This window comes from Lygodium microphyllum, chromosome 26, assembly GCF_053477565.2.
Source record: "Lygodium microphyllum isolate KBCC chromosome 26, Lygodium_microphyllum_v1.1.10, whole genome shotgun sequence".
NCBI classification, from domain to species: domain Eukaryota; kingdom Viridiplantae; phylum Streptophyta; class Polypodiopsida; order Schizaeales; family Lygodiaceae; genus Lygodium; species Lygodium microphyllum.
In genome coordinates this window covers 85761746-85779986 of record NC_141160.1, presented here as the reverse complement: position 1 = coordinate 85779986, position 18241 = coordinate 85761746, and the positions used below count along the sequence as shown (strand labels likewise).

Below are 18241 nucleotides of genomic sequence, written 5' to 3'. Positions count from 1 at the left end.
AAGTATTCTATTTGCAAGAGATCCATCAAGCCTCCCACTGGAAGATGCACTAACATTGGAACATGCTTATAAACAAAATCATGGATCCACGAAATGATGTAGGAGCCCTCCAATAGTGAGAGATTGCAAATCAGCAAGCCATAACTACCCTCATTAATGTTATTTTGGGGGTTCTCTTCAACAGATAAACAAAAAATAGCCAAGTTTGTTGAGTTCATTGAGCTGACAATGCTGATATGGTTTGACACCAGCATCCAATCAAGGGACTTGGTATGAATGTGATTCTGGTCTAGACTAAAACATGGTAAGTGCATAGATGGCTATGTCAGACATGAGTACGCATGATGGCATGCCTTTTGGACCTTGCTGGACTGTTTCGTCATACCAATGTGAGAAGCAAGCACTTGAAAATTTTGATGTTATATGCTTGTTTGGAAAGAATATTCAGGAAATAGGCACCAATAAATCTCTCTCTGTCTCTCTTTCTTTGTGTCTCTCCAGCTTTTGTAACTAAACAGGTTCTTTCCCTCCCGCTCCCCTTGGCTCCCATAAGAGACTACCCTAACCATAATTACAACAGTTTGACCAACACCAAATTACATCAATGGAATACAAACTATTAACGAGATGATTTGCATAAAACCACGAATCATTAACAACATGTTGCATATAGGTTTTGATCACCAAACTCATAAGAAACCTACCTAGACAGTAGGAACAAGAATAGATTAAGCACATCAAATTGATACAAATTTTGTCTTTTTGGTAAGATAATAGTCATGGCTATACATTAGCTATCAATAGCAGTTGGGTATTTGGATGCAGTAATGTTTTCCAACACATGGCCATTTGAAAAAGAGAAAGTAAGGTGCTGCTCATCATCTAGACCTGGCCCCATGGCAGAAGAGGTGACTGTGCATGGGAAGGTGTGGTCAGCATCGACTAATTGCACAACCCTCCCAATGAGTTGGGCATGGGAACAATCAGGGGTGTGCCTTCGGGATAGTGGAAGTAAGGCATGGCATGTGTGGCAAGCGAATGTAACTGAAGGGTCCAACGACAATGTCTTGTTGCAACAATGAGGGCAATAAATACGATGCCTATTTGGAAACCGCACATGACTTCTCCCTCTTTGGTGCTTGTGTCTCAAGACACTAGTCACACGTGCATGCTTGCCAGGTTGGCATAATGTGTCATTGATATTGTACACTTGTATCTATTGCTATCTTTCCATGCCCTAGTCTTGTTTGTGTGACATTTGCCTATATTTTCCCTATGGCCCCTCTAATGGGCATGTCAATTTCTTTTGGAGCCATTTGATTCAAAATATTATCTATTGATACTTGTAGTTGTCGAATGGTTGCCTCCTTCACTTCTCTTGTACATGTTGGAAGGCCATCTTCAATCTTTCCAAGTATCCTATTCAATTTGGCAATGCAAGTACTTATGTCCCCATCAATACAATCCTCTTGATATGGATCAATTGGATCATCACAATCCAACATAACATTATCCTTTTGCATTATAGGTGCACCTTCCAAGGCATGTGCATTGTCCATGTTGGGTAAAATGGAGTGAAGCTGTGGAAAGTACTCTTTCAGTATAAGGCGAATGCCATATAAATGCTTGCATTTTGAAGATTAATCTGGGCATTTGCAGTAGTTGGATTGCAAACTCACATTGTACCATTGAGAGGGAGTAGAAGGGCTTTGTACTTAGAATCACATTGAAAGCTCATTCATGACTTAAAGAGTTGATTGGTCTTTCTTATACCTTTGTAATATCATCTCCCCTGCGGCCAATCTAGATTTGTGGCTCTTGCTTGTACCATACATAATAAAACAAGTCGAGTCCACTACAAAAGGAAAATTTGAAAATTTTAATTGCACAGTCATTGAATAGTAAAAAAGAGGAATAAGTGGGGATCAACATTTACCTATTTGTTGCTTTTGTTTGAAAAATTCAAGTAATGTTCCTCCCATACGAGTCCTTGTATGAGAGTCCCCCACAAGGGCACGAAGCAATGACCTATTTATTCTTGCATCCAAGAGAGTATATTTGACATATTGCCATAGCCTCTCAACAAAATTTTTTGTGTCCACATTTCCATGTTGGAAGAGATGACCAAACTTAGGCCATCTTCTTCGCCATATGCAAGTCTTTGCACACCATCCATTGGACACATAGCGTTGCACATTCAGATGGGAGGAGAATTGTTGCAATAACCCTTGATATTTCACATCAAATTCTACCTCTATAGAAGCATGCATCAAACTCGTCATTGAGCTATATATAACATCTCTCATGCCTTCTCGAACCTATACAAGCATGCCATAACAAAGATATCATTGCCTAATTATGAGAGAGATCAATTCCATACCAAAAACAAAACTTGCATGATATTAAAATCACAAAGTCATACCTATGGAAGTAAGTTCTTCACCCATGCTTTTTTTACATGAAACCAACATAAGAGAACATGGCAAGAAGTCTGCACTTGGCATCCTTGTTGATCTTTCTCGAAGCAATGTGGATCTTCACTAACGACTTTTGGGATTGCTTCAAGCTCTTGTGAACATTTGTCAATAACAATGGCTTTAGGACGAACAACATTCATTTTAGAGAATACCATCTTTAGTGTTAGTTCCAAAGCCAAATTCTCGACTTGTGCCAGGGTCATTTGTGCATAACATAAGCCAAATAGGAATCCCATTACCATGTTGGTTTGGTAGAAATGGGGGCATACAATGGAAGGCCAAATACATTAGTTTTGAAAGTGCTATCAAGCACCCAGGCATTATGTGGGGAGAAGCGAACTGCCATTTCTAACATCCATTTATCTTGAATGATGAGAATGAATGGCCTATCCTTTTCATCTGATGCATTTGGAGTATAAGGTTGTACATACAACACCTGCACAAATGCATATGCAAGTATCTTATAGTGAGCACATTGGATATTTATGATAGCAATCTTTCTTGCATACGCAATGTTTATGATAACCCTAAATTGTATACATAAACCTTGTTTTGTGCCCTCAATTTTAGAGCCTCCGCATACATTGCCATCCAATCATCACTCGAGAGCTTTTCTATTCACAAAAAAATGTTGTGACCATTAATGTATGATTCACGTACATAGAAACATTTGTAGACAAATATACTATTTACAATTCACCTTGGTTGCGCATTTGATGTGACAACATTTGAACTTCCTTCGGGATCATGAAAAATCAAAAGGTTACCCGATCCAGCAATGTAGAGTTTTGTATATGAAAATTTTCCTTGGAAATCGACATCTTTGCAACATGACGACATATGCCCACATCAAAGAAGTCGTCTGTGCAACATTGAATGACTCTTGGATACATAAGTAAGTGATATAGGTCCGTACGTGTACCAGGAATAGGCCCATCATGAGTTGCCCATAATAAAATGGTCACTTCATCGACACCATCAATGTACTCTACATGTACCTTGAATGGACAGCCACACTTTTTTGATTTCCTCAATCTTCGGATATTATCTCCCTTTCATTCAGTCCTTCCACCTCGATGGCATACATACTCAACAACTGTCTTGAGCATGGCATTGTTCTTTGAGGTGTGGAGTAAAACCAATCTGACTTTGTGCTTGATGATTATATCAATCAAGCTCTCCTCCACATGGGTCCTATTTGTCAAAGTTGTTTTGCATGGTTGTATTTTGTTGTCCTTCTTAGCACAAGGCAAAAGACGAGAGGCACCATACGTGACTTTCTTGTTGTTATTTTTACAATCGCATGCATTCACTATCTCACGCACATAAGGAATAGGAATACCATGCTTTCTCATGTCAGTGCACCATTGTAGCTTGATTGCATTGATTGTGGCAGTAACACCTTGATAATGTCCATCTGGGCCATGGCGATGAATTGTTAAACAATATCTTCCCAACCTTCGATGTAAGCAATCTTTGTAAAAGGTGATGATTTCAAGCATAATTGATTGTGCTACTATCCTTATTTTGCACCAAGCACATGTCATCCCTCATTCGTCTCCACCTTTTCAAATCGAGCAAGCCTCTTGTATCATGTGCTTTCAAAGTCTCTACTGTTATTGCCATGATACCTTGAATATCAAGCTCCATGAGCTTGTAGCTTTCCCTGTCAAATGTGAAATATTTAGGTGACACATAAAGAAATGGGCTCAACGAACCATGGGTTGCTACATTAGGCCTTTGACCACCGCACTGTAAAATCTCTGCAACATCCTGATCATTGCTTGATGGATTGCTATTATTATGTTCGGAGTATTCTTCGAATTCAAAGTCATTAACAATTCCTCCATTATGGTCCATCATCTAGCAAAGTAGATATGAAACAAGTGCATTGCAATGAGCAAGCATCTCCCATCAATCCAAACAAGTGCATTGCAATGAGCAAGCATCTCCCATCTATCCAAACTAGTAGCAAAATCACAAAATACCATGCTGTAAGAACTTGTGCATCTCAATCTTTCTTCAATAAGCGCATAAATTATAAATCATTTAGGCTCACCTTATTGCTTTGTATTCAACCTCTCAACCCATCCAAATTTGCAGAAACTCGAATGAAATCGTTCTACGAGCCCTTTTGCCCAAAACTATCCCACATACATTTGCCTAATTTACTAGGACTCGAAATTTTTAAGGACTAAAAGTATAGCACCTATCAAACCAATAGACTACCATGCTAAATAAAACCAAATTGCATCAATAGCCTCTAATATAACCCATTCCACGATCTATCTCGAAAAACAAAAAGGAATACCCGATTTCTTGGCCTAGTTTACTGTTTTGACCTAGTTTACTTTGGCCACATAGACATCCGTTTCAGCGTCTGAGATCTCTTCTAGACGCGTGGTGCCTTTTCAACGGTGGATCCCAACTCTCCCCTTGATTGAATGAAGGGCGAGATAGTCTTGAGGAGTGTTTAGGCCAAGAGGTGTGCCTTTCTTGATTAGAGAAAGTGTACTGTGTAAGGAAGTAACTGATCGGGTAGGCTCAGTCTCTCTCTCTCTCTCTCTCTCTCTCTCATATTCTCCTGTCCAGTGGTGCAGCTGCTGCCCAACATCAAGGATGGTAAATGGTATTTGGGACATCGAGAGGGGCTCTCTTTCTAGGGCCTCACCTGCAATGCAAGCTGAGTTGCGTCTCTGCTCCTGCCATCGCCATGATTAGACCTGGCAGCAGCAGCAACAACAGCAGCAGGATCCATGAGCAGCTCTGGACATCCAGCCATTGCTGCCTACAACCTTCTCCGCAACGGGAGGCTAACGGACATGTCGGAAGAGCGGGCTGTGCGGGTGTTGGAACGAATTCTTCCTCTGGCCTTAGTGCTTTGTTGTCGTCGTTCTTGCTCGAGACAGCTCACAGAGGTGAGAGAGAGTCACACTTGCGCACGTGCGCGCGCACACACACACACACACAAAGAGAGAGATGACGGGGGTGTAATTTGGTTGTAAGCTGGGTAATTACAGTGTGTAGAGTGTAATTTGTGTGCAATGTATGTAATGTGTGTGTGTGTGTGGCTCTTGTATTTTTTTCGTTCACGGTAATTATTACAGTTCCTATTACAAAGAAAAGGAGAGAGTTGCTCAGTGGGGTCTATTGTTTCTGTCAGTGCCAAGTGGTGGCTGATTTTGAAAGTTGGCCTTTAAACATGAATTGAATTGTTTCGTCCTGCCTTGACAAGTTGTTGTACTTGACCCATCTCTAGCTCTAAGGAAATGCATTAGGTTCTACGTTGCACTGTGAGTCCTACTTGTCAAGACCTAGAAGTTTGTAAGTGAGAATAAAAAGTATGGTAATGATGCTCAGTGAAAGTTTGGATGAGGCAATATTGGAGAAGCCAAGAAGCTTTGTGCAAAAGACCTCGCATTCTATAACAGACCATGTAAGTTTTGTTTTTTTCCCCTCGAGATAAGATACACACACTCAAACAGCCACAAAAGCGGGGGGGGGGGGGGGGGGTTTGCCTCCCCTCATGCAGCAGTTCGCTCTGTACAGTCATTCCTTGCTCCCCTAGCAGTCACACACAGATGTCAACTTTGTGTCTTGCTTAACAGTGGCATACATTATGACTATTTTAATCTATTGCTGATTTTTTTAAATTGTGCAATCAAGGCTATTTGAACTGCTGATGCCACACATTGCAAACTTTGTATATACTAACAAACTCCAAAGTTCGCGCGGCAGGAACTATAGGTAATGTGTGTCTGTTATACCTCTGCCATAAGTTCACGACATGTCAATTGTATCCTGAAATGTGGGTTTAGAAACCTATTGTAAGAACCAGTGCACACATCTGCAATCAGTCTCTGAATAAGTGGTCTTGCTACATCAGCTTTGACAGAGTAAGGTGACAGTTGGCAGATGACCTTGACAACAGCTAGAGAAGAAAATGTCAGAAGTGGATGCAGTAATGGAAGCATAAACAGATCCTGAAATAAACTGCTGAACACAAGGACAGTAGAGGAAAACACAAAGGAACGCTGCAGATAAGTGAACTAAGAAAAATGCTCGGGAAATGGAATCCATGTACCAAATATGATACACTTGCGTACAATAGTGAGACACTAGCTGTGTAGGGAATGGCACCGGCTTCCTCTCTCCAACAGAACATGTAGGTCATGAATGATTGACTGAGGAGGGAGCCTTGAATACATAGGCCAAAATAGTGCCATAAATGGCAGCAGGTTGGTCAGCAATAAATGCCTAAATAATCATCCAGATGACCGAAATAAAATGCCTAAATACCCTAGTAATGTTTGGCATAGCCTAGACTCATTGATACCATGTTAAAAGTGGATGCAACAATGGAAGCATAAACAAATGCTGAAATAAACTGCTGAACACAAGGACAAAACAGAAAAACACATAACGCTACAAAGAAGAGAACTTAGAAGAATGCTTGGGAAATGGAATCCATATACCAAACACAATACAGTCGTGTACAACAGTGAGTAACTGGCTGCGTAGGCAATAGCATTGACTCCCTCTCTCTAGCAGAACTTGTAGGTGATGAATGATTGACTTAGGAGGGAGCCCCTCGATATATAGGCCAAAATAGTGCCATAAATGTCAGCAGGTCAGCCAACATTTAATGCTGGTAGGCCGGCAATACATGCCTAAATAATCATCAAGATGACCAAAATAAAAAGCCTAAATACCTTGGTAATGTCCGGCATAGCCTAGACTCGCAGATGAACTGACTATATTGCTAACAGAAAACAACAACAATTTGGAGTGAAACAGAGGTTGGATGGGTTGCTAGGCTGATGGGTGCTAATTAAGGATCACCATGGTAGTTGAAAATAGCCTTCCTTCTCAGAGAGGGTGGTGAAAACTTGATTAAGCACTTAATTACAACAATTAACAAATTCACAAAAACTGAAATCCGCACTTTGCCATACAATCTTAGACATTGGACACCTTGTTGGCCCCAAAATTGGCACCCCTTGTGGTTTTTCTTTATCTTGTATCGCAATTGGATGGAGTACAATTGAGATTTCTTAATTTTCTCATTTGATTCCAATGCCCCTTGATGTCATAAATGATCAGCAAGTCTTTTGGGCAATTTGTCCCTTGATCTTCACTTAAGACTTGTAAAAATTGGTGGGACCCTTGATTGGCCAAATGCTGCTCCAAATCAAATGGGATGGGTTGACATCTAAAATATTTGGTAATTCCTTGAATTCCACCTGTTTATTTCAGTCTTCAATGCCTCCAATTATTGACATGGGTTCAAAGGTGGTTGGTAAATCCTAATTTTTGTTGTGAATTAGGGTTTAGAGCAGAAATTCCTTTGTTGTCCACCAAATTTGGCGGAGATCTGCCGAGAATAGATTGGAGAAGGTGAGAGAATGCTATAGAGAGAAAATTTTCCGAGGTTTCATGCAAGAAAACCCTAGATGGCTGTTGCCTTGTCTGAATTAGCCTGGATGTTCTCATATACTGCCAGGGAGTGCAATAAATGCTATCCACCAATCCTTGGTTTCTGTCTCTTGCTCCTAGTGAAACCAGCCTTTCTTTTGTGGATAGGTGGTAAATCCCCGATTACAACTTAATTATAGCAGCAAACAATTAGTGCAAATCTGAAAATATAAATTCACTTACTGATCTTGGACAAAGCACACCCGATTGGCCCCAAAATTGGTGCTCCTTTCGGTATTCCTTAGCTTTATTGAAGATTTAGTTGATTTACAATGGGATTCTCCCAATCCCTTTTGGTATTCCAACTCCCCCTGCTGTTCAAAATCACTAGCAAGTCTTTAATCTGATTTGCCCCTTGATTTGGGCAATCAATTGGCCTTCACCCACTTTGATGGAGATGGAAAATGCCCCAAATTGAATTATTTGTTGGTCCCTCCACTTGAATAGGCTAAAAACAGCTTCAGCTCTGTTGAATCCAAGTCTTGGAGCTTCTAATTTCTAGCATACTTCCTGAGGCTGTTGCTAAACCCTAATTTCTGTTGCAGATTAGGGTTTACAACAGAGAAATCTGAAATTTCTCAGCCTCTAGGGGTCCAAATGCTAACATCATTGAAGCAAGACTGAGAAATGGTTGGGAGATGAGAGGGAAAGCCGGAGAGAGAAAATTCAAAGTTCTGTTGCGAAGAATGACTGAAAATCAGTCAAATGTAGCTGGTTGCCTTGCCACAACAGCTTGTAGATGCAAATAATTGAAAAAAGTCAATTGCTTACTATTGTTGCCCTGTCTCAACAGCCTGTAGATGCTGTCTCCTGTTGTTGATTGGTCTTCTCCTGCCCTTGACAGTCTCAAACGGTCCTACAACGGCTACAAATCAGACCAGCATCCTCCCTTCCCTCTCTCTTGCAGGCTGAATTTATAAAAATGCCTCTCCAGCCTCTAAATACGTTTTTCAGTCTTCATGGGTATTTTTGACAAGTGGCAGCCTTCCCAAATGGTTTTTCCAGTATTTTTCATAATTAAATATTAATTTTCAGCCTTTAAATAGAGAAAATTAATCTAATAATTATTTCGATGTCTTGAAAAATAATCAGACTAGCCAATAATTAAATTGGCTAGGAAACTTCAATTCTCGAGTGTCTCTGCGCCATCTTTGACCATCAGATTGGTGTTAGGTAGCATTAAACGCCACTTCTCTAGTGTCACCAACTAACACTTATGGCCAAATGAATGACCTAGGCCAACAACTGGCACCAAATACTTGTGCGGCATAACTTATGACAACTTTTGTCTTTGACATCCCATGATTTTTTTGGGTCTTGGGCTCGTAAATTTACTCTAACCCTAGTTACACCTCACATGTGCAACATTTACTTAACCATGTGATTAAAAATTAATCCACATGCTAAATGAGGTTTCAAAAATATATGTCCTCATGACACCTAAGAAGGCCAAATCTGCCGTCGCTTGCTCCTGTTGGGTCTCTTGATACAGTTGGCAGTCCCAGAAGGTTCTCCATGGCAGCATAAATTGATCAACAGACTCTCCTCTCTCTCTTTCCCATAGCTTGAATGAATCTCTATAGCCCCCAAATTGCCTTCTCCCCCATTGTATGGGCATTTTTGCCAAGTGATAGCTTTCTAATGTTATTTTTCAGCAATTTTCAGCCATTTAATTAAATTTCAAAATTAATTCAGCCCTTCTGACCTTGCCCAAAGTTGGGTGTGTCCATCCATAATTTAATTGGCTAGGCCATTTGCAACCCCAAGTGGTCCCTAGTCTTAATTGACCCTTGGACATGCATTAATTAATAAATTAATAATTCATGGTCCTTAGTGTCACCCCACTAACACTTATTGGCCAATTAATTATTCTAGGGCCAAGCTAACACCAATTGTCACCCATAACCTAGTTGGCTTAACTTGTTGCAACTTTTGCCTTTGACACCCAATGCTTTCTCAGGGTCCTTGGCTTATGACCATGAATTATTTGCTTGCATATCACATGTGTATAACAACATTACACATTTGATTATTAAATTAATCAAACGTTTATAGCAAAAGCAAAGCATCCAAAAATTTCATGTCCCCGTGATAGTAGTAGTTGGAGAAGGTTGATGGTTGAAATTTGCATTGCAGGATGGGCTGAATGGTGGGCAGGCTGTCCATTTATAGATAAGTAGATTCTCCTCCTCCCAAATTAGGGTTTGGCTTATGGGACACAAAAACTCTCTAGGAATGTGTTTCTTTTTTAACGAAAGTTTGGTAATTACATGTTTTCAGGTTGTTTATAAGAGCTAATCAATTTGTAATGTATTTTTAGCTCAACACCCCCTCTCAAGCCAAAAATTGGAACCAAAAAGGGATTGGAAAAAAAGCTCAAGTCCATTTTCACCCTTAGATCCCATAGTAGCTAGGGCATCAGACCAAGGGTGTATGTTAGTTGTCCAATGGCCCATTAAGACTACAGAGGTGATGGTTATCTTACCAATGGAGCCTAAGTGATCACCCTAGAAACGCCAAGGCATCAAACAAAGGGTGCTGGTCGGTTGCCCAATGGCTTACCGGGACCTGTGCAAAGGTGGATGGAACCACATTAAACTTTTTTGTTTCTTTTTCGGGATGGATTTCAATAAGGTTTTTATTGTAGTAAGTAGTTGTACCCTAGGGGGAGAATGAAAAGGGATGGCTAGATCCGCCACATCACAAAATAAACAAGCTATCTCGATTACTTGTGGGTGTTGATGTCAAATGACGAAGTACAAGGTAGAAGAGAAAAGAGGGTGAAGAAGTATGGCGGTGTTCACTTGCCCAAGCGTCCTTTCACAAAGATAATGATCATGCAATGCAAAGGGGAGGTACAACAGGGAAGGGAGGCCAATGTTGAAGGCAAATGTTGAAACCTGTAGAATATCAATGAAGGGTAGGACATAGTGATATGGGATGGTTTTTGGGAATGGAGACGAGGACTAGAATTGCCATTCCCTATCACCATTGGAGGGGCTCTAACATGGAGACAGGATTGGGATGCTTTGAGGATAGGCTAGAATTGGGATGGAAAGCTAGAATATAGCCATCCCATGTCACTATGGGGAGGTAGAAAATAGCCATCTCGTGTCACTATGGGGTAGGAGCCCTTTCTTAACCATGGATGTTGATGATGGAGGAGGAAGAGGAGCTTGATGTCGGTCTTTATGTGGTGCCGAAAACCATGATGAAGAATGAAGATGAAGCACCCCAGTGGGAGAAGTAATGTAGAAGTCACCACCATGGAAGCATCAAGAGAGATGCCAAGAAATTTGCCTTGGGAGGGAAAAACTCCATGTTGGTAGAAAAGTAAGTCTCCAAGGTAGATGGGACTATGAAAGAACAATGAACATCCATTGTCTTCAGCCCAAGAAGAACCGTGCAAACCTGCATGTTAGTCCTATATTGAAATATAGAATCTTTTAAAAGAGATTAGAATATGCAAAACAGAGCTTTAGAGTAAGATGCTTCCAAGTAAAACAAAACAAAAAAATAAAGCTAAATGAATGAAGAAAAAAGAAAGAAAGACTAAGGACAAAGTAACCTATGGGTCTGACTCATTAGGCTAAGGAACTAAACGTGTTAAGTAATATGAGACTAGTCTAGTGTACCCCAAGGGTGCTAGCTTCAGTGTGTGGCCACCATCGTGCATGGCCATAGGCAGGTCTCTGCCATGTAACTTATATTGAGGTGGGAAAAAGGTCCTAGGTAGGGGTGTAGGAGGAGACTTGGGAATGGATGTATAAAGTACGAATGGAATGGTGTTAGTAGACCAGTCACCCAAACCTCTAGGAGTATTGTGTAAACGCCTTGAGCAATGTAGTATGCTCAACAATTATAATATTTGTTTGTATTCAAGACTTAATATTATAAGAAACGGAGAGAACAAAGATGTAAAGCTGAATATGACAACTATTCAAAAAATTACGGCCATGGAATGTAAAAGTAATGGAGACATGACTAAGGGTTGAAGATGGACAATCCCCAAAATGAATTTGTTTCTGCTCAACCCAAGTTCTTTAGGGAAGAGCTTAGTACAATCAACTAAAGAGTGAAAAAGTGGTTCACACTCTCACAAGATCATGAAAGATGTATGTGTACACATACATTATTTACTATGCAATAAGAACAATTGATTTCTTTATAATATGAGAATAGAAAGAGAGAACATTGTGAAGAGACTGCTAGGGTTTACAATAAGGAAACATGGAGTGTATGACCACGACAGAAACACAAAGACACAGACAATGACGTGCAAACTCAAACCCTGAATGCAAAACACAAAACTCAAAACTCAAAATGCAAACAACACAAATACGAATAGAGAGAGAAGAACTCTGAAGAAGATGAATATGCAGTGAATGAATGTAAGAGTGTATAGAATGTTCAAGGCTAGAGTGGTCACTGTCAGAGAGGCACTTTCATTGAAGACAGATCACGGGTGCTGTAACCACTAGTTAGAGATAAGAGAGTGTTGAATAATGAAAGGCAGCAGGCTGGTCACCAAAACATAGTAGTTGGAGGCTGAAATTTGGTGAATGTAGCAGTGTACTACCAGAGAAGTCTGCAAATTGATCATTCGAGGTAGAGAACTGTCATGTGATAATAGGAGAGGTGTTTGCTAATGTAGGCGGCTTGGTGGAGAGCAAAATTGCAAGTATTGCGGCAAAAGAAATGTCAGCAGCTTGACGCCTGACACCAGATGCTGAAAACACAGGTTAATCAGGTGCTATGATGATGTATTAGATGGAGACCTCTAAAATAGTAGGGGTGATGACTGGAAACAGACCACTAAATACAGTACAATATTAGTATGAAAAAAAACTTGATTTTACAAAAAACTATGAATTATAAAATACATATTTAAAGTGAAAATAGCAATGCCATTACAAAATAAGATGAATATATAAGGTTAGAAGCCAAAATTGGCATATGCTAGGTTCTTGCGATTATATGTGCAACCATATTTGTCAGTTTGAAAGGTACAATATGGTATGGTACTATAAAATATAGTATCAAATGGTACTTTATGATTTTATAAGGTACGGTACGATATTAGTACAAAAAGAAAACTAGATATTAAAAGAAACCATAAATTATTAAATGATAGAGCACATGTTTAAAGTGGAAATGGCCATTTCATTACAAAATAATATGAATACATGAGGTTGGCCCTTGCGATTGCATGTGTTGTGTGCAACATGTGATACAACTAGAGTCTAGTATATACATGGATAATGATCGTAGTGGCATGTGGATACAATGATAGTAGATACAAAAAAAAGAGAGACCTATGAATCTATAGAGTCTAGACTATGATGAGGCATCGCTTTCATCATCATCATCATTAGAACCATTCGAGTGCTCATCAAGAGAGTCTGAAGATGACTCCTTGGCGTTAGATGATGAGACACTCTTATACTCCTCACTGGTGAGGTTACCATCATCATCAAATGATGGCTCTCTAGATGCCAACTGTGTAGGCAAGGAGGGGATGTTATCATGAGGTACGGGATGGGAGCTACTAGAGCCCCGTCTTACATATGTCTGCAAGCCACTCGAACCACCTCTTCTCGATGTCGAAGGGGGACCGAATGACTATGCCCTTGCTACCACCTACTCGAACTACTTGCCCACGAGCACATTGATTGCGAGGGTTACAAGTATTTGTTGCTATAAGCTCTCTAATGAGCTCTGCAAAGATCATCTCCTCCTCCTTATCCATCTCCTAATGTACACTCGGAAGAATGTTGCTAGTCAACTTGAATGTATCAACATTCACCTACACAATGCACATAAGATTGTAAATGGTGAATTTTAAATTGCAAAGTATAAACTATAAACTTTAAAACAATAAACTTAAAATGTTATGGTTAAGCGTTTTCTTGCTTTGGACTACCCATGCCCATCATAAAACTTATCATATGTAAGTTAGTGCAGCAATAGACCAGCTACTCTAATTGTTGTGTGCCTAGCCGATCGTGAATCTTCGTGTGTATGAGAGAATAGACACGTCGGTTTCTCTCATGTGCACCCGAAGAGCAATCTTGATCAAGGATACTCATGGCTAAGGATCAAAGGGCTTCTAGCGCGTATCCAAAGTTTTGCCATCAAAATAGATGCTGCACAAGTGACTTTGCTCCAACAAGTGGAAGAAGCAAAAGCTATATGCCCTCTCTAATCCATATAGCATCTTAGCTCCTCCAACATTGCATTGTGGCCATCTGGAGGGACCACCCAAGTCAAATAAGCAAGCTGGTTCAAACAAAGCGCTCTATCGTTCATGACTACTAGTGACTTGTAGACCGGATATACCAATGTGGCAAAACCATGGACGAGCTTATGCATCCATGTCCATCTCCTTGTTGTTATCTCTAGAACATGTGCATGTTGTCTCTGTGATCACTGTGCAAGCATGTGCCTCCACCAATGCCGTTCTAAAGAAGTGAATGAGAAGTCCCATGGTGGATCCCTTATAATCACTCGTGTGTAACACCTTATAAAAGGGAGTCACGACAATGACAATGGCATAGACTTTTTGCCAAAACTGTTCATTGAGATATAAGTGCTTCATGGCTTTGGCCTCCTGTGTCTCATGCTCATCCCACTCATTTCATAAAGTGGACACCATTGTTTTGGCTCGAGCAACAACCACATGTAAGTAAATTGAGTTGAAGAAGACTTCTTCAACTCGAGTGTGCTATCCTCACGATACATCCCAAGCACCTTTATCTTTACTGTGAATTAGAATGGATGTAGCTTTGCAGACCACTCTCTTCACCACTTGAGCTTCTCGATGTTCTCCACGTAGTATGGAGGCAACTATGTGTGCAACAAGCGATATAACAATATATATGATAGTGAATACATGGATCACAATGGATACAATTATAGAAAAAAGAGAGAGGTCTATGATGAGGCATCACTATCATCATCATCATTATTAAAACCATTTGAGTGCTCATCAAGAGACTCTAAAGCTAACTCTTTGGTATCGGATAGTGAGACATTCTCATCAAGATGATGGCTCCCTAGGCAGTGGCTGTGTAGATATGGGAGGGATATCATCATAAGGTATGGGATGAGAGCTACCAGAGCCTTGCCTCACATATATCTACAAGTCACTTAAACCACTCCTTGTGGATGTCGAAGGGGTTCGAATGACCATGCCCTTGCTACCACCTACTTGAACTCCTCGCCTACGAGCACGTTGATTGCTAGTGTTTCGAGTGTCTACTGCTACAAGTGCTCTATAGAGCTCGCAAAGATGATGTTGTCCTCCTTATCAACCTCCTTATGTACACTCCAAAGACCGCCACTCCTTAACGTGAATGTATTAACATTCACTTGTACCATGTGTCACAAGTACGTGAAATTTTATTGCTTTGCTTAGCATTTGATTAAATGTCAATCAAATGTGCGAATGTGATTTGCACATGTGAGGTGAAAGTTAATTATTTCATAGTGTGGGATCCAAGCCCCAAGATATTAGTTCGTGCCAAAGGCAAAAGTTGTATTAAGTTATGTCTGACAAATACTAGGTGGTAAGTGGTGTTAGATTTGGGCCTAGACCAATTTAGTGGTCACTAATATTAATGGTGACATTAGAGACTAGGCATTAATTAATTAAATAACGCTAGTCTAAGGGTCAATAATTGCTCAGGCATACTTGGGAGACAAGTTGGACGAGCCAATTTTATTATAGGCTGGTGGAATTATTTTTTTGGGCACTATAATAATTATTAAATTAATTTTCAATTGGATAATGCTGAAAAATGGGATTAGAAAGCTGCTACTTGGCAAAACTTATCCATGCAAGTGGTAAAAACTTTTTTGGGGCTGGTGGAAGTCTATTCTAGCCATGTGAGAGAGGAGGAGGTTATTAGAGAGAAGTGGATGTTGTTGATGTGTTTTGCAGCCACTAGGGACCAATTCTATAGTAGGCGACAATAGTTGGGAGGCCTCTAGGTGTAGGTGATAGCAGCCCAAGGTCCTTTTGGTGTAGAGGACAGCATACAGAAGAGGGCAGCAACCTCTCTAGTGGTCCTAAGCTGATGAGAGCTTTCATGGCTGTTTCAACAAGATAGCAACAAATTTTCAGCCTTTCTCACAATGAAACTTTGAAATTTCTCTCTAAAGCATCCTCTCTCATTCTATAGCCATCTCTCAAGCTATCTCAATAAAATCCAGCCGTTTGAATTGTTAGAGGTGGAGATATTGGAAAATCTCTATTGTAAATCTTAATTTACAGCAAAAATTAGAGTTTTGATAGCCATTTCGGAATGTGTGCTCAGAATTAAAGACCTAGGACTTGAATTCTAGCAACTAAAATTAAAGAATTTTAGGGAGATTCAAGAGGCTAGCCAACCTATATCAGATTTGGGGCTTAATTCGTTTTTTTAGGAGCAGGGTGAAGGCCAATCCCTAAGCAAACCAAGGGGCAAATTGGTTTGGAGGCATGCTGGTTAGTTTTCACAGCAAGAGGCACTTGGATTTGTGGAGGAGATTAGAGGTTCTTAGTTGTATTTCATCCATTTGCAATAAAAGATAAAGAAATACCGAAAGGTGTGCCAGTTTTAGGACTAATAGGCTATTCATTGTTCAAGATTAAAGTGGTAAAGTGTGCATTTCAATTTATGTGAATTAATTACTTGCTGTAATTATTGCTAAGTCAGGTTATTACCACCCTATTTGAGGAAGAAGGCTGGTTTCAAGGTTCCATTACCAGGATACCATATAATCCCTTGACTTGATTGGCTTGAGGCACTTGATTGAAGGTTGAAAGCTTTACTCTAGTTTTGACATTGTATTCAGTTGGGCATTATGGCGATAATGTCTTTAGATAGTGAAATGGGATCAAGTAGTGATGATACTTCCTAGTTTGAGAATTCGTATGATGAAGGGGGAAATGGAATGCTTGATCTTGGACAAGGCACGCAGTATGGAAAGTAAGCTGAAATGTTGGTTTAGACCAAAGTGTGGCTTCTTCTACGTCTCTTGAAGGATATGACTAACAAGAGAGAGAGGAATTTGATGACGAGTTTAAAGATCATTTGAGAGGCAATTGATAAATGAGTTTATTCACCTTTTGAACCGCTTAAAGGAGGGCAACAAAAGTAAGAAGAGGAAATTGTCTTCAAGAGCTCCCAGACAGTAAGATGCATTGAAGGAGGAGTCAATATAGTAGTATGATGTTCCAAATGTGGGTAGTGAGCATAAGCAAACGATGCGAGTGGGGGAATTGATGCATATGTAAGGCCAACTTGAAAGTTCCAATCCAATGCTTTTTGGACAATAGAGCATGCGTGGAATTATGGGGCAACCAGGGTACTTTGGTGGTATCACTAGTTTCCATGCTATGATGGGTTAGGGACTGCATACGGGGATGTATAGCATAACTTATGGTATGTAGCAACCAATGCGTGGTGTGCAAGGTTCAATGTATTCAAGTATGGCTGATAATATGTATAAACCCATGTATAGCAATGTTGGCATGATGTTGGGGCACAAAGCGGCAAGTTTAGCAATGCTTATATGCACATTGCAACCCATTGTGTTTGGGACTCATGGTATTAATCCTTGTTATGCAAATGCTCCATATAGTGCTAGTCATGAGGAAAGTGTAGCTATCAATATATGCAATGTATGGGAAAATGTATCTTGGTATGGCTGGTAGTGTGCAAATTTCCATGCACAATCATAGTGCAATAATCCAAAGTATGCAAATAAGAATGTTTCGTAATGCATTTGGTGCTTTTAGCATGTCAGGTATACATGATGGGCTAGTCGATTGGATGCGAGGTTTCATATTGGTTAAGATAGAATTGTAGCAATGTGATTGTTTTAAGGATCTATGCACTAAGGGCTAGAGCCTAGTGGAGGTTTCAAGGCAAGTAAAGTTAAGAGGTAAAGTTTCCATGTGCTTCTTGGTGAAGCTTCAACATTGTTTTACCTATGAAAGAATGCAACTAGATGGAGGACGGTGAATTGGTAGATCATTCTCAATGTTGCACTTTACCTTCATGTGTTTTAGTTAGAGCCGAATTTAGATTGGACTCTTTCAGGCTTAGCAGAGCATAGAAGGTCGAGAGTATTGCCTGATGTTCAATGGGGAGGTTGCATCTCCACTCCTCTACAAGTGATGGACAGCTCAATTATTTAGTGGATCTCGGATGTACTTGATTTGTATCCATGAAACTGTACGGTTATAGTATTTTTTGCCATTAAGATCACTACTCTATTTATTAGTCATTGGAGTCCGTATG

The 18241-nt window shown here is 40.1% G+C and overlaps 1 protein-coding gene and 1 pseudogene across 1 annotated transcript in view; one reads left to right on the top strand and one right to left on the bottom strand.

Moving 5' to 3' along the window:
* Positions 1-2422: 2422 nt before the first annotated feature.
* LOC148013494 (uncharacterized) lies at positions 2423-4337 on the bottom strand (annotated as a pseudogene).
* Positions 4338-4947: 610 nt separating this feature from the next.
* The window catches only part of LOC148013493 (uncharacterized), a 60075-nt gene continuing 46781 nt past the window's right edge, over positions 4948-18241 (top strand). The window contains exon 1 of the mRNA XM_087667812.1: positions 4948-5395. Coding sequence (XP_087523938.1) covers positions 5104-5395 — 292 coding nt within the window. The 5' untranslated portion in view covers positions 4948-5103. The remainder of the gene's footprint in view (positions 5396-18241) is intronic.